Raw genomic sequence first — 27,387 nt, 5'->3', positions numbered from 1 at the left:
TCTGAAAAACTGACTGTTTGTAGTGATTGTGTCTAAAGTTATTAATATTAGGTAAAATATTAGGTTATGGGTGCCAACATTGTTTTCATTCCGGTTTCCTTTGTTTTATCATTTAAAATATTCTGTTAAATCTAAAGCAAAGTCTGTGTTTTTTTTATTAAATATGGAAAAAAACAAAGATGGATGGACGTTACTATTGTCTGTTTCAATTTATTTCAGGGAAAATTCTTGATTGTTCTGTTGTCAGGGTTATCAGGCTAATCGTGCGTTACCTGGATACGGATGAATTCCGTTGGTGTAGATGGTTTCAGAGGCTGGTTGGCCGTTGCTTTGAGGAGGCAGTGCGCTGAAGCCATTCACCCCGATTGTAGCAGCAATGCTTGGAACTGCTGTGGCACTGATGCCTGGAGGTGTGCTGGTGCCTAAAACACACAGAGAAAAGTTCATGCCAGAGTAACACACCTGCCAGGACCATCTTAAACTGTATATGCTGTTGGCTGACACAATTCGCCAGAAGCGAGAGTTACAGTTACAACCCCTTTAACCCTGGAATTATTTACAAAACCTCTTTTTAAAACAGGCATGAATTGAGAAACAGAAGCCGAAGACTATTATTATTAAAAGATTAAAGTCAATAAGAGTCTAGCATAAGATTGTGAGAGTAAATCAAGATATTACTGAAATCACTTATTTATCAGTTAGATTTTAATTAATAATACGTTTTAAGAGAATAAATAGATTGTATGTGTAACTGATTTTGATAAAGAGATATTAAAATTAAATAATGTGATCTTAGAATAAATAATAAAGTCCAAATTTATTAAATTAAACTTTATATATGTATTTCATATATTAGATTGAAATTGGTTTGCACTTTATATATGTGTTTATATAGTGAGAGACAGAGGTATTGTGCAGAATGGGGAAAAAATGTCCAGTGACAATCACGTAACTACAAAACGACCATGTAATAATTACTACAATACTGTGCAAAAAGGCAGCGGTATAGAATCAGATATAAGGCAAGTAACAGGGCAGTGGAAAATTACAATAAACAGAGTGTAATTTTATTCTGACAATTGTCTAAAAAGCTGCTAAGCCCTGAATTGTGCACCCTCTGCCATATTAGTCCATATAACCAAGATATTAAATTTAATTGGGATGAAATCATAAAATAAGTAGTTTGAAAAGGATTTTTCTCCTAAATTATCTCAAATGAAAAATAAACATCATACACAAGTTGAAATAATATCCATTTTTAAATAATGAGCTATTAAGTCAATCTAATTATATAATATCAACTTTATAAGTTAAAATCATAATAGTTTTGACATTGAAGATTATTAACCAGGTATAACAGTTGTTTAGATTTTCTCTGCATCTTTTAGTGGATAAATTCAGACCATTCATTCTTTTGATTAGATTTTTATTTTAAAAAGTCCATTAAAAGTCTCAATGTCATGTCAGGTTTTTTTACGATATATTTTCTCCGACAAATCAAACATTTTTTAAAACATTTTCACTATCAAAATCTTAACAATACAGTAATGACTGAGTTGTGGATATTTGTCTGGACCTTGAATTGGACTGAACTGCATACTTTTTATGTGAATAAAAATATACAGCAAACAGACTGTATCTTCTGCTTGTGAACACTTCATGAACTATGCAGCAGTTTTAAGTGACTCATCAGGGGAAAAAACAACGATGCAGCAAATGATTAACTTTTCCAGCATGTTTCTAAAACCTGTTGTTGGCTGTTGTTAGTGGATGATTAATTTGTGTCTGAAGATCGCACGTGATTGGAAAATTATAAATGTTTGCTAGTAGGCAAAGCTGCTGTGGCATGACCTTGTATCTGTGATGAGCTCTCACCAACACCTGCGGGAAAATATGACCTCTGGCTAACATTTGCAGGAAGGAGCACTTTGAAATGAGTCAAATAATTAACAAGTTCATAATTAATATAAGTACATTTTATGAATTGTTTAATGAATATTACCTGTATTGTTCTGGAAACAGAATTTGTGTAATAGACATTATCAAGCGACACAATTGGTTCAGTATCCCTGTATTAAAATTGGTTTATGTTTTTGTTTTATATATATATATATATATATATATATATATATATATATATATATATATATATATATACATCATATCACCTAACTTTTCTATCCATTTCGGTTCTTTCCCAAACTGTTAGGACAAATTCAAAGGCAGACAATTGTATATGATGTCCTCAAATGTAGTAACATTCAATGTACAATTCACTTAAACTAACAGTGAACCCAAACCATGACATATCCCTGTGAACAAAGCCAGCTCTGTGAAGATATGCTTTACATGGGGTGGAGTGCCAGATCTTGAGACGCTTTCTCTAGTGCTATGATCTTAACCTTTATGATGAATTAGAACACCCCAGGCCTCCTCACCTCACCTACATCAGTACCTGACTTTACTAACCCCCTTGTGCTAGTACACTCCAAAATATAGTGGAACATCACAGAAAATGGAGGATATAATAACAGCAAATAGTAACTGGGAAAAAAAAACAGATACAATTCATAGGTTCTGATGTCCACAAACTTTTGTCTATATAATGTGGAAAAAGTAAATGTATAATGTAAATATAAAAAACATAAATAAAGTAAAAAGAATTTCTGCTTCATATGATCTTCAGGAAATTTGCGAGGATGGACGTGAAAATATTGAAATCATTATATGTTATTAGTGGGATAGTACACAAGCAAAATGTTAATTATAACGGCTTCAAATGTATTTAATCGATGATGCAGTATTTAAAAATACTTTTGATCAGAACAGTTGTTTGGGTTTGTTTGAGCTTCCTGTCAGTCATTTTATAGATATTCTTCACTATAGGCCACCATACATCTTGGGGGTGGGACTTCATGATTGTGGGCGAGAATCATTCAAATGTTGGACCTGCCTATTGTTTAGGGATTTAAACTGATAAGAAACTAATCTTACTAATTAACACACACGGGTTGTTTCGACATTTAAAATGTCCTTTATGTTTACTTGCATTGGTGGATTTTGATTTGTGTATAAATCACTTTTTTTAGGCCACTTAAGTTGTGTTATTTTTTGTACTATGTTTCGATTTAGTTAATACGCTTGAGACAAGGGTCTTAAGACTATAGACATGAGCAGGACAGGAGGCTATAAAGTAAAGTATATATCAGAACAGCATTCAGGCAGGATGATTCACTAATCCTGAGTGTCATTCGATTAGACACAGGGACTTAGGCATTTTTCTCGGCCAATGGTACCATCTAATCTCAGGTTTGTTGGTTTTGACTTGAAGCTTTTTAGCTTCTTTGCTCGTGTTTTTTTTCCTTGTGGCAGTGAAGGGCATTTAAGCCATGTAGGATTAAATTTGATAGGTATAACCTTAGTAGTGTAGGCTTTAGGGATTACAAATGCACGAAAGCAGACAGAAAAAAACAGGTGAAAACAGGGGGGAGTGGTGGTGGGGATGAAGGACACTTTATTTAATTCTTTTTTTTACCCCCTCCCCCAGCCCTGGATGTCAGCTTACTAATCATTGTTGAGGCATCAGAGTGTCTTCCTGCATTGGAGAGAGGGGTCAAGCTCAGGTCCAGGATTATCTTTCACAAATCTTTAGCCTTTATCAATTTGTCAAGGACTCATCATCCAAAGGCATCAGATTGGCTGCATTCCCAGGTGGGACAAACAAAATCAGTGAGGAAAGAAAACTCTGACCCTATTTAACAACAGAAAGTTGGTGTCTAACCTTTTAATTCGACTTTTCTTCCTTTTTTTTTCCGACTCCCTTCCATTTTGTTGTGCTGGTGTTTCTCTCGTAACTCGCTGTATTGCAGGGTGTTTATGAGGCCCATAGCACTAGTGTACATTCCCAGTCATGGCATAACCCACTCTGCATTGCTCTGTACCGCTGTAATTGTGAGTATAATGGTGCCGTTTGCCCTGCAGGGCCTTTAGATAAGCAGTAAACTTATGTGATAAAGAGCTCTAAAGTTCCTCCCACCTGAAGAGGGCGTCATTGGGGCAGCCACCAGGCCATTGACATTGAAAGCTGCCATTTGCTGCATCTGAGCGGCTGCGATGGCTGCCATGGGGTTGAGATAGGAGCCCTGTGTGGCAGCCATAAGCGCCGCCTGCTGCTGCATCATTTGCTATAAAAACGACAACAGAAGAATGATGTAATAAACAAAAAGCGAGTCATTAGTGTGTCAATTTGTACAAATGCTACTATTTGCACTTCTGGTAGATGCTAAACTGCATTTCATTGCTGTTTACCTGTACTATGCAATGACAATAAAGTTTCTATCTAGCTAGCTAGCTAGCTAGATAAACTTAATTTCTATAATTCTCTTACTATAAATTTGAGTTTAAAGGTTTAATTTTAAACATCTTATTTAGTCATATATATATATATATATATATATATATATATATATATATATATATATATATATATATATATATATATATGCAAGTCCAAATTTGCAGATTTATATTAGCATTGATCCGGCAGTTGATTTAGGAGTTTAATGGGTTTAGCACTAGAAGATATCACAAATATTACTTTTACAAATTCAAGATTTCTGAAAAAGACCTTATGTAGTGAGACGAATGTCCAGGAAGTCCACATATAAATGGCAATAAGCACAAGATCAGTCTAAATGAGACATGAATTGAGTTTGATCACCATAGTCTTAGTGGCTTTGTATGGGTTTCCTCCAGGTTCTGTAGTTTTTTTCCAGATTTAAAAAAAATGCAGTTAGCATTAGTGAATTTCTTGAAAGCACTTAATTGCCCTTAGAGTGAATGTTTGTATGCATGCTGCATTGAGGTGGACTGGCATGACCGGTGCTCCTAGGATAGTCTCTGGATCCAGCATGGCTCTGACCAGTGACTACTAAAGACGAATTAATGATGTAATTGGACAGTCCACAAATGGACTAGGCCTGGTCCAAGAAATGTCTCAGACACCCCTAGCCTTGAAAGTCTAAGGAAATGCAACCATGCAACCTCCTGTAAATTGCCCCAAAGCAACATTTTCTATCATCAATATTTTGTCTTTATTTGGTTGCATTTAAATTAGAAATGACTTGATTCAGAAATACCACTTTTTCAATATAATATCCAGAGGAAAAAAAAACACATAGGGAAATATCATGCTTACAATCTCCAAGTTTCTCCTTCATGTGGCCTACCCGAGCTCATGAATATCTACGTGGGCCCCTACGGACTCAGGCCTCTGGAATTCCCAACTGCGGGTTTGCTGGGCTTGGCTGTTCTTTCGCTTAGCATCTATAACGAGCTGTCTGTCGGCAGCGTGGGCACAGACAGCATCTGCTCGCCAGAGTCTGTTACCGGTCAAAGCTTGAGCGCTAACGCTGCCATCTCCAAACATACGGAAACTCGAGCAGGGGTGGAAATATACACAGTAATGATTTCACTCCTGGGAGTTGAGAGACAGTTTAGTGTTTGGGAAAGTGGAAGTTATATACAGCCGCGCTCAAATATTTTCACTTGGCTTTAGTCCCAAATGTAGCACAGGCTGACGTGTAAAATTCATTACAATCAGCCTCAGACTATGCCTTTTCACGTTCGAGGTGCGGGAACATTATTTTTAGAGTCGCTCCTCTCCACTGAGCTCTTGTTTTAATGCAAATAAGTTGGAAGGTGATTAATTAACTAGATTTTTTTTTTCTTTTTTTTTGGTGGATTTATAATAGCAGTCCCATTGACCTACAGCATATCTTTTGATTTAATACTAACGCAATTGTAATCGTAATGGAATACACTGTATATGTAGATAAAGGGACTGTCACTATAACTCAAATGACCTTTATTTCCATATTCATTCAAAAAACTAGGACGTCAATGTTTATGCTGAAACTGATGTTTAAAATTATCCCAAATCTAACAAAAAACTCTATCATGAGTCATTTTGAAGAAGAAAACATTTTAATCTGTGTATCGTCTCTTACAGCATGTGTGTAGGCTCCATAGGCCCCGAACTGGATAGTCATGGGGCTGAAGATGCCAAGCTGGCCTGCCATCTGGTGCATCCTGCGCAGGGTTCGCTCTTTATCCGTGTCGGCAAACTTCACCACCAGGCTGGAGGACGCACCCTGAGAACATCACAAACAGCAAGACACATCACATCAGTCAGGACTAAAGAAAATTCTCAACAAACTTTTGATTTTTTATTCATTATTTCAATTTAGCTCATTCGTTTTGGTGAATCTTTGGACATATATATTACTCATAAAATCATTTCATCATTTCCTCATGTTAAGAATTGTATTTACTTTGAATTTTCTTATAAGAATTACTAAAATATTGGGTGCTGTCATCTTTATAAGCAATTTTTTGTATTTCAGCTCTGAGGTAGTCCTAAGGTTAAAGCTGTGGGGTACCGATTGGAAGGTCGGGGGTCTCAGCACTGACAAGCTGCAACTGTTGGGCCCTTGACCAAGGCCCTTAACCCCTTAACCTTCTTCTCCTGAAGTGCTGTATCAAGGCTGACCATGTTCTCTGACCCCACTTTCCAAATAAGAAAGAAATTCATTGTGCTCTAGTGTATAAATTATGTAACAATTAAAAGCTTCTTATCCTATTATTATAATTATTATTGATTTTTTGATACCTAATCCGTTGCTCACTAAATAAATCAAATAGAATGATGTTTGTTATACTGTGGAATGTACAGTAACTTTCCAAATCATGACCAAACATTAGGACACCTGACGTTTCTAGTTAAATATTTTATTAATATTTGGAAATATAGAGGTTAATACTATAAAAAATTAAATGTAAGAAATAAGTTACAAATAAAGCAAATAAAGATATTGCTATTTATCATCTTTTATGTTGTTAGCACTGGAAGCTGTGTCACCTACAGAAGCTCAGGCCTTTTTTGCGGATTTTATTAGACCAGCGTTAAGAGAAATGTCCACATGAAAGCGTTCTACGGCCTGGCCCTGCACAGAGCTCTTTAATTGGGCCCTCGGGTTGCCATAAGGAAAAATGATGGGTGCTGGCAACAAGCTGATGAGCTGTATGAGTGATGGCTGTGTGTGGAGGCTCGAGGCTCGAGGCTCTGGCTATGTGTACTAGAGAGACGTGTGAAGACCACGGTAGGCTTTAGAAAGCTTTCCAGCATGTCAGTGGATGCAGATTCCTAATTACATCTGCTTCTGAGAGGAATGTGAGCTATTGAATCTTGGCAGCGGTAGAATATGTGGAAAATTGATGACAACATTTCCTGCTTTGCATCAAATTAATTTGAAGGACAATGAATAGAGACAGGGCCTTGTGTTAGTCATAGAGGGGCTTAAAAGACTGACACTAGTGCATGTAAACGCACACACACACACACACACACACACACACACATGCAAACATGCAGACAGACAGAGAGCCAGAGAGCCAGACAGACAGACAGACAGACAGAAAGATAGATAGATAGATAGATAGATAGATAGATAGATAGATAGATAGATAGATAGATAGATAGATAGATAGATAGATAGATAGATATCCTGTTAGCCTGTTGTTTAAATTTATTTATATCATATCAATCGTTTCTCATGCAAGTCCATGAGTAACATTCCTACAGAAATGCCGATGTATGAGAACTGTTTCCCCGTCCGAACTGTAGAGTCGGAGCTGATGTTATAGAAAACTAATCACCACCTTTTGACCAATCAGATTGCAGAATCCAGCATAGCTTTGTTGTAATGAAGAGTAAGACACATTTGCTGCTGGACATTAAAGCCCAACTTTGTAAAAAAAGTAACAGTTGTTGACCGAATTTGTGTGTGAAGAGAGTGTGTGTGTGTAAGAGAGAGACAGGATGTGATATGAAACCTGTTAAGTTGTGGCCTGCACTGCGATGCTGGAAAGCTCAAGTGTAAACATTTTTAAAGTTGACGGCGTATAAAAAAGCAGCGCGGGTGTGTGAAGCGTGAGGCTCCAGGCCAGCTTTCCTCCTGAACCTCAGCTGTGCAGTGGCTCTATGGCAGCTGTGTGTGAGCTTCGGCAGGTTTCATATCACATCCTGTCACACACTCCTTGGCCCGCAGGGACCCATCTGCTGTGCTGCCCGGGACGCCGTTTCAATTAGTCGAATCGATTCTGCGCAGGGCTGGAGTAGAGCGGCGCTATTTTGTCCTTTCTAATTTCATTTCATTCCACCTCCTGACCTTTTCTCCGTTCGCTCCAAACCGGCACCCCCGCCCCTCCCGACCCCCCCACCAGCGGTGAGACCAGACTGTCGGATTTAATGAGGTCGACGCTTAGCAAACATATCCCCCTCCAGCTCCAAACACTCTCTCCTGGAGTTTTTCCTCTCCCTCTCTCCTTCCTTCATCTTCTGCTACCTCCTCTACCTGTCTCTATCATTTTTTCTCTTTCTCTCTCTTTCTTTCTCCCTCTCTCTTTATTTTCCTCTCTCTCCCTCCCGCTACAGGGAGGTCGGTCTGGCATTTAGATCACATTCACGCTCGGTGTATGTGTGTGTCGACTTATTTATTTATCATCTCGTGAAGAATGTATTGCACTTGGCACACAGCCAGCAAAGGGACACCGCTCGCTTCCAGGTGGCGTGAGAGAACTGGAGAGAGAGGAAGATGGAAAGTAGAAGAAAAAAAGCAAGGAGTGAAAGGGATAGAGACAGAGAGACACTGAAAGATAGAGAAAGAAACTAGGAAAATAATTACCCAGACACAAGTGAGAATTCTAAGAGAAACAGGCAGAGAGTGTGGGAGAGATCATTAAAACAGGGCCAAGAGAGACAGACGGAAAGAAAGAACATGCAGGAACAAAAAGAAACATAAAGATGGAACAATAATGAGAGAGAAAGAGAGAGAGATGGAGAGTGATGGCTGGAGAGAGACAGAGACAGACAGATTGGGATCTAGCAATAAAGACAGAGACAGGCAGAAAGAGAGAAATGAAGAGGAAGACCGTGAGACAGACAGAGTGAGCGACAGAGAAAGAAAGTTCAAGAACGACAGAAAGGCAGAGAGAGATTGACAGTAATAGAGAGAGGAGGGGAGAGGAAAACTGCAGAAATAGAGAAACGAAATTGAACGAAATGTAAAAAGGAAAGAGACCATATCGAGAGCGAGAAGGAACCATAAAAAAGGATGGACAGATAGATGTAGCAATACAAACAGAGACAGAATGATAGATAGAAGAAACTATGGAGTGTAACACAGAGTGACAGATAAAGAGCGAAAAGGTAAAAAAAGAAGACAGCCTGAGAAAAGAAAGAAGGGCAGAGAGAAAGACAGACACAAAGAAGGTGAGAGAGATAAAAGATAAAAAGATAAAAGATAGAAACAGATTGACAAACAAAAACAGGTAGAGAGAGGGGTAACAGAGGGTAAGACAGACACAGAGAGAGACAGGGAGAAAGACAGAGTGGGAATGATAGAAAGGTAGGCAAAAACAAGATGAGAGACAGAGTGAAAGATAGAGTAAAAGAAGGGATCAAGAGAGATGGAAGAAAGATAGTGGGGGAAGTTTGTGACAGAGTTGTAAAAGCAAAAGTGGGAGAGAAAAAGAAAGAGAGAGGGCACAGAGACAAAAAATGTTTTGAGATTTTCTATCTATCTGTCTGTCTGTCTGTCTGTCTGTGTGTGTGTGTGTGTGTGTGTGTGTGTGTGTGTGTGTGTGTGTGTTTCATATGGCCCAGATAATGACAGACAATGAAATCATAAGCTTCATAAACAGTCACACTGCAAGGTCGAGTCTTACTCCAAATCCCCCCCCAGTTGCAGGGACCCAGACGACGTGGTGATGCCGTGATGTGGAGAGGTGGCAGCGGGCGTTTCACACCCGGCAGGAGAGTGACACGTTATTCCCCCCTGTCCCTGCTGAAAACCATATCTTTCCAAACAAACACAATAATCACCACCGGGGCCGGCTCCTCCGTCCTGACAGAAAAATGAATTTGGCGAATTTGATAAGCTGCAACGGGGAGCCGTCATTTCTGGCAGGTCCGACCGAGGCATTTGTCACAGGTTCAAAAACTAATCCCATTTCGAAGCGAACACGCGGCACTCGTGATGAGCACCGATATTGGATTTTGCATGGGCCAGAGAGATGTAAAGAAGAGGAAGAGGAACAAAACAATAACGCGGAGTGTAATTGAAGGATTAGATTGAAGTAGGAAAAGCAGACGGCCGCCAAAGTTCTGTCGCACGGCAAAGTCGGTATAGAATTACGGGAGAAAAAACCCAAAGTCTTCTTTCAAGGTGCGTTATTTGACGTAGTTTACGCTCCGTACACCGACGCGACGCTGACTGTTGTGACAAATATAAATAAAAAGCTTTCTCTGCTTTTCTCAAATAGGACGAAACACTTAATCTGTCACACTGGAGTTAAAAACAAGTCCATAGCAGGATATAAGATTTATTCATGGCTATATTTTTACAGCACAAATGAAAAATTGTTTATTCATGGGCCAGTAGCATAAACATCAGTCACTGTCGCTTATAAAAAGTAACACACATGCACCCAAAAATGAACACACTTTCTCACACTACTACTACTTCTACTATTAATACACACACACACACACACACACACACACACACACACACACACACACACACCACTGCATTTCTGCATTTAGCCACAAGTGTGTGAGTAAAGTCAGGTATTGATAAGGAGTAGGTGGGTGAGTAATAGGTGAGGTGAGGAAGCCTGGGGTTCAGTCAGAGTTCTAATTTATCCCAAAGGTCTTCAACAGAAGGGATCAAAAGAAGCAAAAGTGGGAGGAAAAAATAGAAAGGGGACAGAGACACCAGAGAATATGAATCTTACAACCAAAAAAATATGAATATAAAGTATCTATCTAAATACACACATAAATATTTACAACCAGAAATAGACATAATATTTTGACCACCTGTCTAATAATGTGTTTTTCCCCCTTTTGCTGCTAAAACATTCCTGGACCGTTGAGCATTTACTTCTTAAGCAGTTTGAGCTACTGGAGCTTGTCTGTTGGATCGGACCACATGGACCAGCCTTCGCTCCCCACGTGCATCAATGAGCCTCGGCCGCCCACGACCCTGTCACCGGTTCACCACTGTTCCTTCCTTGAAGCACTTTTGATAGATACTGACCACTGCAGACCAGGAACATCCCACAAGAGCTGCAGTTTTAGAGATGCTCTGGCCCAGTCGTCTAGACATCACAATTTATCAAACTCGCTCAAATCCTTATGCTCGCCCATTTTTCCTGCTTCTAACACGTCAACTTTAACGACAAATATTTTGACTTGATGCCTAATAAATCCCACCCACTAACAGGTTCCATGATAAAAAAAAACTGTTATTTACTTCACCAGCCATAATATTATAATGTCATGTTATGCCTGATCAGTGTGTATATAGATAGATACAACTCCAGCCCATGTAAAGCATACTGTATCTTTGTGCTAAATGTTTGCAGAAGAAACACATATGGCCGAAAAATTCCCAGTACTTTGGTTTATATAATGTGTGATTAGAATTCCTGGATTTTGTAAAACTTCCTTCGTTCTCTGCAAACACAATCGGGCTTTCAAACTTTTACATTTGATATGCTAAATACTTATACCCTAGTGTCCCATGCAGAATGTCTTCCTGTTTACCAGGATGGAGCAATTACCTAAGATGAATGACTGAATATTTTGGTGTAAAACATGCAAATGACATGCATCGAATCCCCTTTTTCCCTGAAATAACCCGTGCTTTATTAAATACAACAGCTTCGCACCTTGTCCTTTGTTTGTTCTTGCCCTTTTGTTTATCCTGAGAAATATTCCACTGTGGAGCTCATGCAGATTAATACATCAGCCCTAAAAGCCCATTTTGAAGTGAAGCTAATTTGCACACTTTCCAGCGAACCGAAATGATTTGCAATAAGAACGGGGGATGCCAATAATTTATGCAAGAGTAGTGCCTTGCTGTGCCTGAGCTCGAAACATACCGCAGTCTGGCTTGTGATATTTTTGCCGTCACATTGGGTCTCAATGGGGCCTGTCATCACTTCAATGGTGCACGTCAACACGATCTCTCATAACCGCTGCCCGTGGGCCAGACGCCTCCCACAGACACACCACCTGCATGCACTACATACTCGAATGTTCTGCATTTTTTCCACACTTTTTTTCCCTTACAAAACTTCCGACAAAAAGGCGCATTCCTACTATCAGCTGCAAGGTGGCCTCATGACTCTCTAAAATCAAGGAAATTGATCATAGCAGATTCTAAATGACAAAAAACCCTGAAAAAAAACAGTAACTAATCCACAACCATTGCATTCAATGAGGATTTACTGGAATATATGGGAATTAATGGACATTAATGGTACTTAACTGTGAATCTACAAAACTGCAGGCTAGCCTATAACAGGGAACTTAAATATACTTCCGCCATAACATAACACAGATAATTATTTAAATCATTGCACAAACAAACGTCAAAAATGTCTATCTTGGTGAATGTTTATGTAAATGAGGTAAATATTGCATACATTTATATTTAAAAAATGTAATTTTTAAAAGAACAAATATGTATTAGTTTGTATACTGTATCTTATGTACAAACAAAATGCTTATTTTTATATTTATATATGATACAGTTTATATTCATTTCCCCAAATGTCTAATTAATTCCCATAAATTCCTGGTAAGTTTTAAACTTCAAATATTACTCAAATTCCCACGATAAATTCCTCATAGAATGTTTATGAAAAGTTTCCAAAATATCTATGGAATATTGTCCACCTATGTGCAACCCAAATCCTGACATCCTTCATTACTGTCTAGTACAGCAATACAGATTCAGACACCAAGCGCATAGATTCCAAACAGATTAAAGAGGAAAAATATTGATCGGAAAAGATCGTCCATCAATGTAATCTCTGTGCATCAAATACATCACAGCATTAAACATGTCCTCTGACCCCCTCCCACACCAGCAACCCTTCAATTTCAGCTGCTTCCCTCTGGCAAAACATACAGACTCCTGATGACTCAAACATGCCACTGCTTTTTCTTTCTGCTGTCACAGCTCTGTAACTGCTCTTCACGAGCTGCTGGTTCGTTCAGTTTGCAACGGATATTCTGTATCGCTCTGTTTAATCTGCACTCAAAATTGTACCCTCATTACTCTTCTACATAAAAATATATTATGCAATGTACAGGGAAGATTACTGAATGTTATCTAGACTCAATAAGCTAGCTAGCAATATATATATATATATATATATATATATATATATATATATAAATATATATAATAGGGACATGAAATAAAATTCAAACTGCATGGATTTTCAGTATGTTTTGGGGAATTAAGTAAGGTCATGTAGAGACTAATACGTTTTTTGTTTAAAAACGCATATTTCTCTCTCCGTTTTGGCCTTCAGTCCACACTGAGGGGACGTTTCCGGTCAAGAGAAATGTAGCTTTTTGAAAAATGCTCTACAAAGTGGAAAGAATTTTTACATTTTCACAGTGCAGTGGAGGCTTTTAAAAATGGTGAGGCATTTTTTTGTCATGTGACAGTGCCACAACATTTCAAAGAGCTGAAAAGTTTTATATTTATATATACCCACAGAAATATATATATTTGTGTGTGTATGTGTGTGTGTATGAGGACAGTGTGACAACAGTGAAGTGTGCAGTAGGAACGACAGATTAGTTCAAGGTGGAGGTGGAACTGCATCAAGGATCGGCTCTGAGCCCTTTCCTGTTTGCAGTGGTGATGGACAAGTTGACAAACAAGGTCAAAGTCTGCATGGACTATGATGTTTGCAGATGATCTTGTGATTTGTGGTGAGAGTACGGAGCAGGTTGAGAAGAGCCCGGAAAGGTGGAGGTACATGCTGGAGAGAAGGTAAATCAAAGTCAGTAGGAGTAAAACAGAGAACATGTGGGTGAATGAGAGGGAGGGCAGTGGAGTGATGCAGTTGCAGGGAGAAGAGGTGGTGATGGTGGAGGAGTTCAGGTACCTGAGGTCAACAATGCAAAGTAATAGATAGTGTATTAGAGAAGTGAAGAAAAGAGTGCAAGCAGGGTGGAGTCAAGTCAAGTCAAGTCAAGTTTATTTCTATAGCGCTTTTCACAGCAGACATTGTCTCAAAGCAGCTTTACAGAAATCAACAGTTAAGGTGAATGGTGTGCATTTATCCCTGATGAGCAGCCATGGTGACTGTGGCAAGGAAAAACTCCCTTAGATAGGAGTGGGTGGAGAAGAGTGATAGCAGAGGTGATTTGTGATAGAAGAGTGTCTGCAAGAGGGAAAGGGAAAGTTTATAGGACTGTGGTGAGACCTGAGATGTTGTATGGCTTAGAGACAGTGGGATTAAGTAAAAGACAGGAGGTGAAGCTGGAGGTAGCAGAGCTGAAGATGCTGAGATTTTCATTTTCATATATATATGAAAGGTGGTAGCTCAGTGATGAAGGTATTGGAACTTGGATCGGAAGGTCAAGAGTTTAAATCCCAGCACCACCAATCTACCACTGCTACCTCCCAACTGCTCATTTGTATCGCTCCGGATAAGGGCTTTTGCCAAATGCCATGAATGTCTTCACCATTATACACTATATCTTGATGTATACCTCTTGTTTAAAGAGGCTGTAGAACTGTATGAGGAGTTACCTGAGTTATTGCTACTACATAGCTTTTTTTTCTACTGCATGTTTAATTTAACCTTTGTCCTGCTACAAAACAGATTGAGGATAGATGGACTTTCCCTACCTGTTGCTGATCTCTGTTTTTGATGCCATGGTGGTACACATTGTCAAATTTTTTTAAATTGTTCAGCAACAGTTTACAATCATGTCTACAATCACAATACAAATCACCCATACTACACAGGCAATTACCAGGTTAGGGCAAAGACTGTGTCATGCAAATGTTCAGCAGAGAACTTCACAGATGTACTATACCATTTATGACATTTGGCAGATGCCCTTTTCCAAAGCGACTTACAATCATCTCATTTACTGTATACAACAAAACAGCTGAGGGTTTAGAGCTTAGCTCAAAGCACCAATGGTGGCTTTCTGATGCTTGGATTTGAACTCAGGACCTCCTCATTAGAAAGCCAACATTTCTATGACTTCTTCTAACTACACTCTAGTAACTCAGAGAACTGCAGGAAGTTCTCGTAACCATAATGAACTCACTAGAAACCTCTAGACTCTAAAAGCTCCAGATGTTCCTAGCACTGAAGCACACTTGTAGAACTTTCGCAGAATGACTCTGGAACGAATGACAAAATCAAGTGCTAAAACTGCGCATGCTCAGTCAGCAGTCAGCACTGACTCTGGTCCTGATTTGCTTCATCCCCTGTGCCCTTCTGTGTCTGCATCTGCTCTTTCTGTTCCATTAAATCCTTTCATTATGGCCAAATGTATTTGTGGCCAGGTGATATTTACGTACGCTAATACGCATGCCAGATGCTCATGTGCCAGCGCTGGCTAAGACCAGTCCTGCAGCTGGCACCATACCCATTCTTATCATCCTCTCATCATGGACAAATTCCCTGCTCTCTCCTCGTGCGCACCATTTTGTTTAGCCATTGTTGCGTTGTTGACAACATGTGGCTGAGATACTGAGCAAATGAATAATATTCCCAGTGGTCCCGGCGGCTTGGTTGAGTACTCATGACCATCTTGTCTATTAATCTAATTCGGAATTGGACTGGCTGTGAAGGGAACAGGTGTGGAGCTGGAGATGGGGTAGAGATGACATGGATTATTAACGAGAGCCTGGATGGCTTTAGATCCGTTCTCGGTTTGTAACTCGGTCCATATGTCACAGTGGAGAAACACAACATACATTGCCATGACCTTGTGTAAAGTCTATCCAGAAATTCTAAATGGAAAATTATAGATTGTGGAAACAGCTTTTTGTTCCTGACTACGCTGTTTTCTATGCGTGTGCAACTTTTAATTACAGTGTAATTTCGTTGCTAAAAACTGTAGACCATCTACAATTATGTATCTCCAATATTTATTCTACACATAACCAAATAAAACAACAACCACAACCATACACATTTGAAGTTTTCAAAATAGTTAACACGCTCAGATGTTGCTCAACCAGGTAAAATAGGATTAGAATGCCAGCTATATCAATATGATTAGTAATATATATTTGACACATTAGCCTTTATGCTACAAAAATGACTTTTAAATGGCATTGTTGTTCAAATGTTCTTTTTTTTCCTGAGAAATTTTGTGACACTGACTTTTTTACAACTCCGGAAAGGAAGTTAACCTTTATGCTAGCTGCACCTAATAGCTGGGGTCAACAGTTGCAAAGTAATGGAGAGTGTGTTAGAGAAGTGAAGAAAAGAGTGCAGGCAGGGTGGAGTGGGTGGAGAAGAGTGATAGCAGGAGTGATTTGTGATAGAAGAGTATCTGCAAGAGTGAAAGGGAAAGTTTATAGGACTGTGGTGAGACCTGCAATGTTGTATGGTTTAGAGACAGTTGCATTAAGTAAAAGACAGGAGGTGGAGCTGGAGGTAGCAGAGCTGAAGATGCTGAGATTTTCGTTGGGAGTGACGATGGTGGACAGAATTAGAAACCAATTTATTAGAGGGTCAGCGCATGTAGGACGTTTTAGTGACAAAGTGAGAGAGACTTGATTGAGATGGTTTGGACATGTGCAGAGGAGGGACATCAGTAGAAGAATGCTGTGGATGGAGCCGCCAGAAAAAGAGGAGGTTTATGGATGTGGTGAGGGAAGACATGCAGGTAGTTGGTATAAAAAAGGCAGATGTAGAGGACAGGGGGGTATGGAGCCGAATGATCCGGTGTGGCGACCCATAATGGGAGCAGCCGAAAGAAGAAGAAGAAGAAGTTTGCTACAATGGCTGAGGGTTACAGTTTATATGAACAGTTTTTGCATTCAAGTGTCCATCAGTGAACAAATGATAACCTCAACAATGATAAAACTACAGTAAATGGACAATCAGTTCCACCCAGATGAAGATGAGGTTCCCCTCTGAGCCTGGTTTCTCTCAAGTGGCTTCACCACTGGCCTGCTCATTAGGGATAAACTTATATGGAATGATTTATAAATTCAAAAGTAATATTTATAATCTATATAATTCTGTAAAGCTGCTTTAAAATAAAATCTATAGTTAAAAGTGCTATACAATTTGATTTAATTGATTTAAACAGTGTAATTGTAGTCATATAGAATATTTAATGCTAATATTCAAACACATCTGAGGTAAATGTTGATATTCCAAATGATTTTATCTCATTTCCACTGAGATGTCTTTATATTGTTCATCATAGCTGTGTTTGCTAGTTAGCTAATAGTATGCTATATAAACAATAGCATTGAGACCTCTGACTTTTTCAGCCATATCTGCTTCTTCTACAAACTGTTACCACAAACCCAGAGGCAAACAATTATACTGGAAGTCTTTGAATGTGATTACATTAATTTTCCCCCTTCACCTGAACTAGGAGACCCAAACCTGTTCCCTGTGCACAAAGCCAGCTCCATGAAGATTTGTTGTATATGGGTTGGAGTGGAAGATCTTGAGTGGACTGCTATAGAGCTCTGACCTCAACACTAATGAACACCTTTGGGATGAATTGGAACATTGATTGCACCTCAGGCCTCTTCACCCTCACCTACACCAGTACCTGACTTTACTAACACCCTTGTGGCTTAGTGGAAACACCCTTCAAAATCTAGTGGAACATCTTCCCAAAAGAGTGGAGCTCATTATACCAGCAAATGAGCAGTTATTCATATAAATGTTATATAAAAAAATGCATCAATAGCTTGAATACACAAACATTGATTAATTTTTTATATTTTTGTCATTTCAAACATTTAGATAAAAGCAAAAATCTCCTGATTTTCAATATAAGCAACTTTCATTTGATTTTTTTTCTAACTTGGCTGTTTATAGTTCATTTTCTTTTGAGGTTATGGCATTATGACAATAATCCTTTTTTTTTTAAATCTTTCTAAGTTTAACACTAACATTCACTTTTTTATCATGTCATGTTTTCGTTTTTAAGTGAACTCAATTTTATTAAAAAATTAACCACTTTTTAATTTTACAGCATAATTTTTTAAAGTTGATTTCTCTTGATTTTTTTTTTTTGTTTGTTTTGTTTAAAGTTACAACTCATCTCTTTTGAAAGTTTACTGTTTAATTTAAAATCTGCTGTTTATTCAAAGTTGAACAATTCCAAATGTATTTTATAATTTTCTTTATGTTGGCTTTTGGTTATTTTTGTTGTTGTTTTTTTTTAAACCATAACCTTTTGAAAGTTTAATATTATTATTTAAATGTCAAATCTTTTAAGTAGAATTTTGATATTTCCTTTTAAGAGGAAACTGGATATTATGAAAGCTGCACTTTTGGGGGGCTTTTTTTACATTTATACTGGACTTTTATAAAGTGATTGTCTACCTACTGCCATGTCGTAAAACTATTTCCCCCCTTTTACCTTAAAGGATATAATTTCTCTTTAAAGTTTACTATTTTTTAAGATAATATTTTACGTTATTCGTTTTAAGTTATTCTTGCTGTTTTGCATAAAACTTGCATTTAAGAAAAAAATCGAGCTCCAGTTCCTCACACTTCTTTACAGACTCGCCGCTAAACAGTAAAAAAAATAACTTCTGAATATTTATGATGTTGCAGTTTGGTCGGCAGTGTGTGAGCAGATAATTGCATCTGTAACTAGTGTATGGGTTTAAAGCGAAGCCATCGCTCATGGTGGCCTTTTCCATGCCAGGCAGAGGAGCGCAGGATTATCAGTGCAACCCAATTAGGCACAGAGAGAGAGAGAGAGAGAGAGAGAGAGAGAGAGAGAGAGAGAGAGAGATGCATTAGAAAGATGAAAGAAAGGTGAGAGATGTGTGAAAAGGCTTGAAAAAGGAGTGTGTATTAAGGAGAGAAAAAAGGAGAGACAGAGAGAGAGAGAGAGAGAGAGAGAGAGAGAGAGAGAGAGAGAGATGGCAGAAGAGAATTTTACATCACAGTTTGTTTTGTGTATCTTGAGGATCAAAACCCAATATCTCACTGTATATTTAGCACTGTGTGTGTGTGTGTGTGTGTGTGTGTGTGTGTGTGTGTGTGTGTGTGTGTGTGTGTGTTTGTGTGTTTAAACACTCACAGGCATGGTTTGGCCACCGTGCAGGCTATTGATGGCTGCCTGCGCTTCTGCATGGCTGGAAAACTTGACAAAGGCACAGCCTGCATACAGGGAAAGAGAGAGAGAGAGACAGAGAGAAAGAGAGACAGAGAGAAAGAGAGGGAGAGAAAGAACGGGTCTTGAAGAGGGCAAACACACTCATTACCATTGTTTTCATGTTATCTGCTTTGTTAATGTATTCTGCCAGTCGTGTGTGCAGGGTGCAGCATGCTGAATAAATCAGTATAATTGCACTGAATGCATTACAGAGCAACACGTAACACTTTTACTAATCTCTGTCTCTCTCTCTCTCACACACACACACACACACACACACACACACACACACACACACATACACATACAAAATAGACCCTAGACACCCCCACATCCCCCCCCGGAGAGGCTTGTTTGTGATTATTAATTTGTTTCATATTTACACATGGTGATCTGTGTGTAGCCGTTTATAAGAGAGATTATAATGACAAAATCGCAGCAGGATAATCCTTCTCCAAGACCCTGCCTGAGCCATTTTAGGGCTAGAGGTGGAAAAGCATACATAGCGCTAATATATAGTGCTGTGAAAAAGTTCTGTTTTTGTTACATTTAAATAATTCAGATCATTAAGCACATTTTCAATATTACAACAAAATCAGTCAAGTCAATACAAAAGGCAGGTTTTAAAACACTGATTTCATTTATTAAAGGAAAAAAAGCTGCACAAATCTGCCTGGCCCTGTGTGAGAAAGTAATCACCCCCTAATCCTAAAAACAGGTTGTGCCAAAAACTGAAATCAAGCATTTTTATTTTTTTTTATTTTTTTTGCAATAACTGGCAACATGTTTTTCACATTACTGTGTAGAAAACTTGGTCCACTCTCCTTTACAGAATTGTTCAAATTTAGCCACATTGGAGTATTTTTTTTTAACAGCATCATGCCCATGCCACAGCATCTCAACTGAGTCCCGATTTTGATTAGACCACTGCAAAACCTTATCTAGAACGAAAAAAAAACAAGGACTACAATATTGTAACCCTGCACCATGGACTTGGTCAGCATACCATAACAAATTCCGAGTACATGCAGCCCATGACACTTAATAAAAAAAAAATCAAATACTTTTTCACAGCACTGTAGATTTTATTATGCTGCTTTCTGGTTAAATCTGATTAAGCAGCAAATGGCACACGGCTCATCTGTTAAAGAACACGCAGGATTTTGTTTCGATTTCGTTTCAGAATTGCTTAGAGGAAGCTGATCGATACATCAGTGCCGTTATTCAGTCTATTTACTTTTACTTACTACATGCTTGAGTGCGCGAATCGAATGAGGGGAAAAAGGGAATTATTTGACTTGAAAACACAGTGGGGTGAATTGTAATGATGTAATAATGTACTGTACACGTTGGTGTGATGGAACTTGAAAACCACTTATGTTTGTCCTACATATAATCAACTTAATTAGATTGAGATCTGAAGACCTTTTTTTGTGCTTTTCAGTCAATTCCTGATAAAGCAGGGCGCATTATATTGCAGTAGAAAGCAACTGATATTAGAGAATATACAGGTAGTCCCAGACTTAGATGCGTTCTGTTGACACCATCGTAACTTGAAAATATCGTACGTCGAGACATGGCCTAGCCTACCCAGAAGTATTAAAGAATAGTGATCAGTTTGGTGCAGTATACTGTCATTTGTAAATAAGTATCAAACAACAGTGTATAATTTAGCAAAACAGAGCAAATTACAGTACCGTATTTTATAAACGTTACAATAAATATATATGTAGCAGCGAACATGTGGACGTGTTCGTTATTGGAGGGTGGAGCCAGACGTGTTCTGTTTCAGTGTTTGCCAATGCCGATAAAAAATGAGAGAGACAAGAGATAAAATTGTGCTTTTAAACACGAAAAACACAAAAGATACGATCTCTAACACTGAGACAACTGAACTGACCGTTGGAGTGAGTAAGACATCTCGCATGGCATCCTGCTAGCGTCCCAACGTATCGTACAACAATTTTAATGTCTCATGAAAATATGTAATATGTACGTTCAAAATTGGGAGCCGCCAGTAGTTTTCATGAACAGGTGTAACTCGGCCAGTTTAAGTTTTCTCAGTGAAACATTGACCAGAACATCTTTGCTAGCTTGCATTTTATACTTTTTCCAGCTAAGTGATGGACACACAATCATCCTAAAAAAAAAAACATGATATGGGATTGCTTCAGGGTTCTGATCTTCACATGCCCATTATAAGTGCTTTCAGTGGTGTACAAAAGTCAGCATGGGCAGTCTGCCCACTCTGCTGCTATGCAAGCTGTAATGCACTGTCTATTTACTCTTATTTACTACCAGCTTGATGGCACATTTTGAAAGAGGGAAAAGGGTACCATTTGAAAGGAATAAAACACAATGGGGTGAGCTGTTACAGAAAAATAACCCTAACCCCCAGATAAATGATCTATGTGGTGTGATGGACCCCAACATGAAGCCATGGGTTACTCATTTTATACCAATTAGTTTGTGTCTAATTAATTAAAGAAAACACAACATTTGTGTCTATTTATTGGTAGAATGTTACACCAATTCAACAAAGCAGGTTCATTCTCGTTATCATATATGTTCTTGCAGTAGTTGTTGCCTCACCAGCCTCACTTATTATCTACTCTTTTGAGGTTACAATTGGAAAAAGAAAAGTAATAAGCTGTGGGTCCTATAGGTTTTTTTTTACCACTGACTGCTACAAATCACTGATTTTGGAGACTCATTCCAAAAATGGCATCTCAATCTTCACAAATAGAGATCGTCACCATAAAAACAATGACATTTTCCCACTACTACATAATAAATTATTATTACAAATTATTATGAATTATTATTTACAAAAAAAATCTAATAAATGTTATAAAAAAAAAATATATATACACAGTATATATATGTAGGTGAGGAGGCCTGGGGTGCAGTCAGAGGTGTTCAACAGGGTTGAGGTCAGAGCTCTATAGTAGACAACACAAAGCAAGGGTTGCACAAGCCAGTGCACTCTTAGTGCCGGTCCCAAGCCCAGATAAATGGAGAGGGTTGCATTAGGAAGGGCATCCAGCGTAAAACGTGCCAAATCAAATATGCGGATCACACTTTAGCTTAAACAATTTAAGACACAACTGCACATTTGAAGTCATCAGGCAGTGTGTTCCATTAAACCCCATCCGTAGTAATTAAAAACGTTTGTTCACCCATTTTTATTTACTAGCAATGTGTAGATCTGTACTTACTCTCAATGCCGTTTTTATTTTTCAAACAACTACTCACAAACCCAATTAGATTTACGACAAATTCATCATGTTGAACCCACAGGCAGTGAAACAATGATTTATTGAAATTATAGCTGCTGATAGCTTCACTCAGGAGAGCAACAGTACGATGCCGGAAATACATTTCCATACACACATGGAAGCACGTTCCAAACTCTCAGCTTGTGGATATACAAATTAATATTTACCATAGTGTTAAAACGACTCTTCTGACTGAGATGAATACTGAGATGGTCTCAAAAAACCAGGGACTGATCAGACAGGTCTCGGTTACTGTATGTCGCATTATAATATCATTGATTTGCTCAATTTAATTTCTTTTAGAGTGTATGAATAAGACCAGACTCCACTGGACATGATTTAGTGTTCAAAATCATACTGTAAATGTATGTAAAGGAGTTTTTGTACACTTACATTTCCATGATGTCTCTTACTGTTACAGCCTACTTCTGCACAAATTACAACTTTGTACCTCATGTTGCCTTTTTGCAACATGATCTAACCTGATCTAAACTAATCTAATCTAATCTAATTTAATCTACTCTATTGAACCGTATTCTTCGGACTATAAGCCGCTAATTTTTTTCCACATTTTGAACCCCGCGGCTTAAACAACGAAGCGGCTAATTTATGAATTTTTCCTGGGTTTTTCCCGGTTTCACAAACTTCAAGCCAAAAAACTGAGCGACATAACATTAGACCAATGAAATTTCCAAACGGAAACAAAAAACGCACCTCATCTGTGTTCTGAGCTGCAAGGCATCGGGAGAAAAAACTTCCACTGATAGTGATTTTTAAACACACAACGATGACAAAAGAAAAACTCTCGAGAGAAATAGTTGTGAAAGGAAGGAGGAAGACAGTAAACAATGACTTTCTTGGTCGGCTACTGTTTAGATACAAGCCGCTGTAACGCGTTGAGTCTGGGTGAAGGGAGAGCTCGCTAACTCCAGTTGCAACAGAAATCATATAAGCACAGACAGGTTTCCAAAACTCGTGCTTTTTTATTTTTCTTGGCAACAGCGTTACGGGTTAGTCAAAGAAACTTAGAAATCAGCATCAGAAAATAATAAGGACATATTCCTCAGTCTTGCACACATGCAGTAATAGCGGAAAAATGGTATTCCCAAAATGCGGCTCTGCTCTTAAAGGAGCCACAACATATTTCACCTGTTACACCGTGTAACAGACACTGTCTTTCGTTAAAGCCTGTGTAAAGTTAATTAGTTTCAGTGTAGACAGGTGCGGCTTATTTATTTTCAAAATAAAAATATTTGTAAAATTCAGTGCGGCTTATATATGGGTGCGCTGTATAGTCCAGAAATTACGGTAATCTAAAGGATCAGCCATAACTGCTCAAAATCTTTACGTCAATAATATCCACATGAATGCAATGAGGCAAGGTTTCCAGCAGAACATTTCCCAGAGAATCACGCTGCCAGGTTACCTTCTTCACTTCCCCAAGGTAAGTGATAAACACACACCCCCATTCTTTCAGATACCATTGAGTCATCCGATGTTACTTTCTAATTTTGCTCTCCTCAGTTGCTTATTATAGCACTGTTTGCATTTATCCTGACCCTATTCAAGAACTTTGACTTCACCTACACTTTTAGAAGAAAATAATGAAGACTTTTGTACAGATATTGCACTCCCAGCTTGTTCCCCATCATAACAAGGAAAAGGATTTGGCTAGAAGAAGTATAAAACAAAACAAACCCTTCCCAGTTGGTTGTGGTATGATGGAGAAGAGCTGGCTGTGAAAAAGAAGGAGAAAAATAAAATAAAAAGCATTGAAAGATCTATTCTAGACAAAAGGAAGTTCCCCGATGAGACCAAAAAACAGTTTGATTTCTTTTAAACTATTTGTATATAAACCAAACCCGCCCCTCCAGATTGAGATGAACACTACAGCTCCATACTAAAGCTCCATTCTGAATGCATGTTTCCTTTTTTTCCAGGGAACAAAAAGACTTTAACCTTTAGAGTGCAGAGAAGAGTGGACGACGTGCTGCTCAGAGACTCGGCGTCTTTCACTGGCACAGCAGAGGCAGCGGGACTATTACAGAGCAAACATCTATCCAACGAGCCCTGCAGTGGTCAATACATGATCGAGTGATCCTTCGAGGCGGGCGCAACGCAAAAGCGAAACTTTTACTCTCACCGAACGCGGTACAATAAAAGCACACAAAAGGGATTTCGCCAGCCAACTTTCCCCCTGACCCACATAGAGCAGAACCGCAGAGAACCGAGAATCGTAAAGCTTCAAATGAAAGCGATGAGGGACTCAGAAATTATATTGCAAATGTAAGACTTTTGTGCAGCTTGCTGAAATGTGTAAGAGAGAGTGGTGTGGAAAATAAAGAAAAAAAAAAAAACGTGTCAGCTTCTAGCCGTGAGGTTTCCATGCTCCCTTTTGAATTCGCAGCGAAATTAATATGCATGCATGAATTCGCTCTGTTTGAATGGGAGACATGTATGGCACATCATAATTATGGAACTAAAAGCCATATCTCTATTATTATGGCTAGGCCTGAACTCTATGCGCGGTCCCCCGGGAAACACCAGGGAAAAAAGAAAGACTTGCATATTAAACTTCTTGATCTTTTTTATTGGGTATTGAGTCTCTGAGAGACCATATGAATTTACATCAATAGCAGGACAGAAGGAAAGTGTTTGGGTCTTGGTTTGAATTACAGGGAGGGAGAGTCAAGTTCCTGGAATCCAACCTCGATGTTGCTTCTGCCAAGATCATTTGCGATGACATTTTAAAAGACTACTAGGAATTGAGACACACACACACACACACACACACACACACACACACACACACAGACAATTTTGTAACTTTTGCTAGCTTTATGATCACAGTATGAGACCTAATGAATGCAACATTTATACATGACCTTCAAAGAACAAAGACACGATTCTGTATGTGACGGCTTCATCACTCCTCATTGTTGCTCTTTCATTTTGCATTAAAGTGCATCACATCTGGCTGGTCAGCCTCTTTAAATACTGTATGATTTGTTTGCTACCATTCCAGACACTTTAGAAATGCAACAAATGCTAGGATCTGATCTATTGATCTGATTGTGGAAACGGTCAGTCAGTGGTTAAGATGTTCTGATTGGAATGTCAATCAAATCAAATCAAATCGCAGTACCACTGCTGGGCCCTTGAGCAAGGCCCTTAAATGCTCAGTTGTATAGTTGCATTAAATGCCAGGGTTTGATCTATTTGTTGGTGATGTGCAATAGAACAAAGGTCTCGAAACCTTTTGTACACCATATAGACAATATAAACACCGAACACTGATGAAGAGATAATCAGTTATTTGCTTCACCGGCAATAATGTTATAATGTCATAATGTTATGCCTGATCGATGTTTGTGTATATATTCATACTCCATATCTTTATGCTAGGTTATCTTTGTAACATTTCTGCTCCTATAATGTGCAGATTTAAACTTTTTTAATAGTGACACATATCACAACTGCACTCTGTAATTAGAAGATAATTATACCCTTTGTTGCTGCCTGGAATGTGTAAAGGGTGAATTTTTTCATTTAGAAAAACTTTTTAGGTTAAAAGGTTAAAATTCTGGTTGACTTGTGATATTTGGTTTATTATTTTGATACTTGCTAGCAAGTCTATTTTTTTCCCTTTGTTTCAATACATTTGCATTAAACAAAACAAATGAATGGAGTTTAATCTCTGGAAATTTCGCTATATCTCTCGGTTCCGCAGACACAGAGACGAACAAACTGTGATGTCACAATTCGTAATACTTCAATTTCACATTAGAATTTCTTGTCTTGTCAGATTGTGTTATTGTCTAAACGAGACCAAATGGAACGGAAGGTTATGTCGATTAATCACTGGAGGAATTTGGTGTGAACTTGAATTGAATCTGCTCATCACATGGCAAAAGTGTAAATGAATCCACAAGAGGGGGGATGTTTTATAAAGCCAACACGTTTCAGTCATGGGTGATATTCCAAAGAAGTTGACGATGAATAAAAGGTGTCAATTCAATTAGGAAGAAATCTATGTGCAACATCACCAACATGTAAACTCTGTATGTTTATGTGCTAATAAGGTTATATTTATATGTTAATCACACACATCTCAGACATTGTCTACACTTTGTGGAAAGGGTTTGTTGAAGTGTATCACACAAGGAAAGGTTGTGGAAAGTCCATCAATTGCTATTCTACATAACCATAAATTAAAAGAAAAAACTACAAACATGGCATTCATGGTCATGCCACAACATTCCAAGTAACTCTAAATAGATAAAAAGTGCACCACAACAGGGCTTTCATGTCAATTCTACATAATTTCATGTAATTATAAAGGAATGAAAATATGTCATATTTGATTCTATGTTATTCCATACAACTATAAATGGATAAAAGCTACAATATGTAATTGGTGATAACAGGACATCCATTGTCATTCCACAACATCCCCTCTAACACTAAATGGATACATACTACATTGTCTGATTTTATAACAGGACTTTCATGGCCATTCCACAATATTCCTTGCAACTATAAATAGATAAAAACTATACTGTCATACTGGACAATAGAACATCCATGGCCATGACAGAGCATTCAATGTAACTATATATGGATAAAAATTATACCGTTATATTGAACAACAGGACATCTATGGTCATTCTACAACATTCCAAATAACATTTTTAATACCAGGACATTCATGACCAATCCGCAACCTTCCACGTATCTCTAAATGGATACAAACTACACTGTCATTTTAAATAACAGGACATTCATGGCCATTCCACAATATTCCTTGCAACTATAAATGGATAAAAACTACATTGTCATAAATAG

At 38.3% G+C, this 27,387-nt stretch overlaps 1 protein-coding gene across 7 annotated transcripts in view; it reads right to left on the bottom strand.

Moving 5' to 3' along the window:
• The window catches only part of celf6 (CUGBP Elav-like family member 6), a 173,248-nt gene that overhangs the window by 19,150 nt on the left and 126,711 nt on the right, over positions 1 to 27,387 (bottom strand). For all 7 annotated transcript variants that reach the window (XR_006927725.1, XR_006927724.1, XM_046865084.1 and 4 more), the window contains exons 5-8: positions 19,190 to 19,269; positions 6,009 to 6,152; positions 4,037 to 4,184; positions 273 to 422 (exon numbers count right to left, since the gene is read on the bottom strand). Coding sequence is in view for 5 of the 7 variants with exons in the window: in XM_046865084.1 (XP_046721040.1) it covers positions 273 to 422; positions 4,037 to 4,184; positions 6,009 to 6,152; positions 19,190 to 19,269 (522 nt within the window). In the remaining 2 variants the exon portion in view is untranslated. The remainder of the gene's footprint in view (positions 1 to 272; positions 423 to 4,036; positions 4,185 to 6,008; positions 6,153 to 19,189; positions 19,270 to 27,387) is intronic.

The sequence above is a fragment of the Silurus meridionalis genome, chromosome 13 (assembly GCF_014805685.1).
Source record: "Silurus meridionalis isolate SWU-2019-XX chromosome 13, ASM1480568v1, whole genome shotgun sequence".
Classification (NCBI taxonomy): domain Eukaryota; kingdom Metazoa; phylum Chordata; class Actinopteri; order Siluriformes; family Siluridae; genus Silurus; species Silurus meridionalis.
This window is presented reverse-complemented; position numbering and strand designations above follow the sequence as displayed.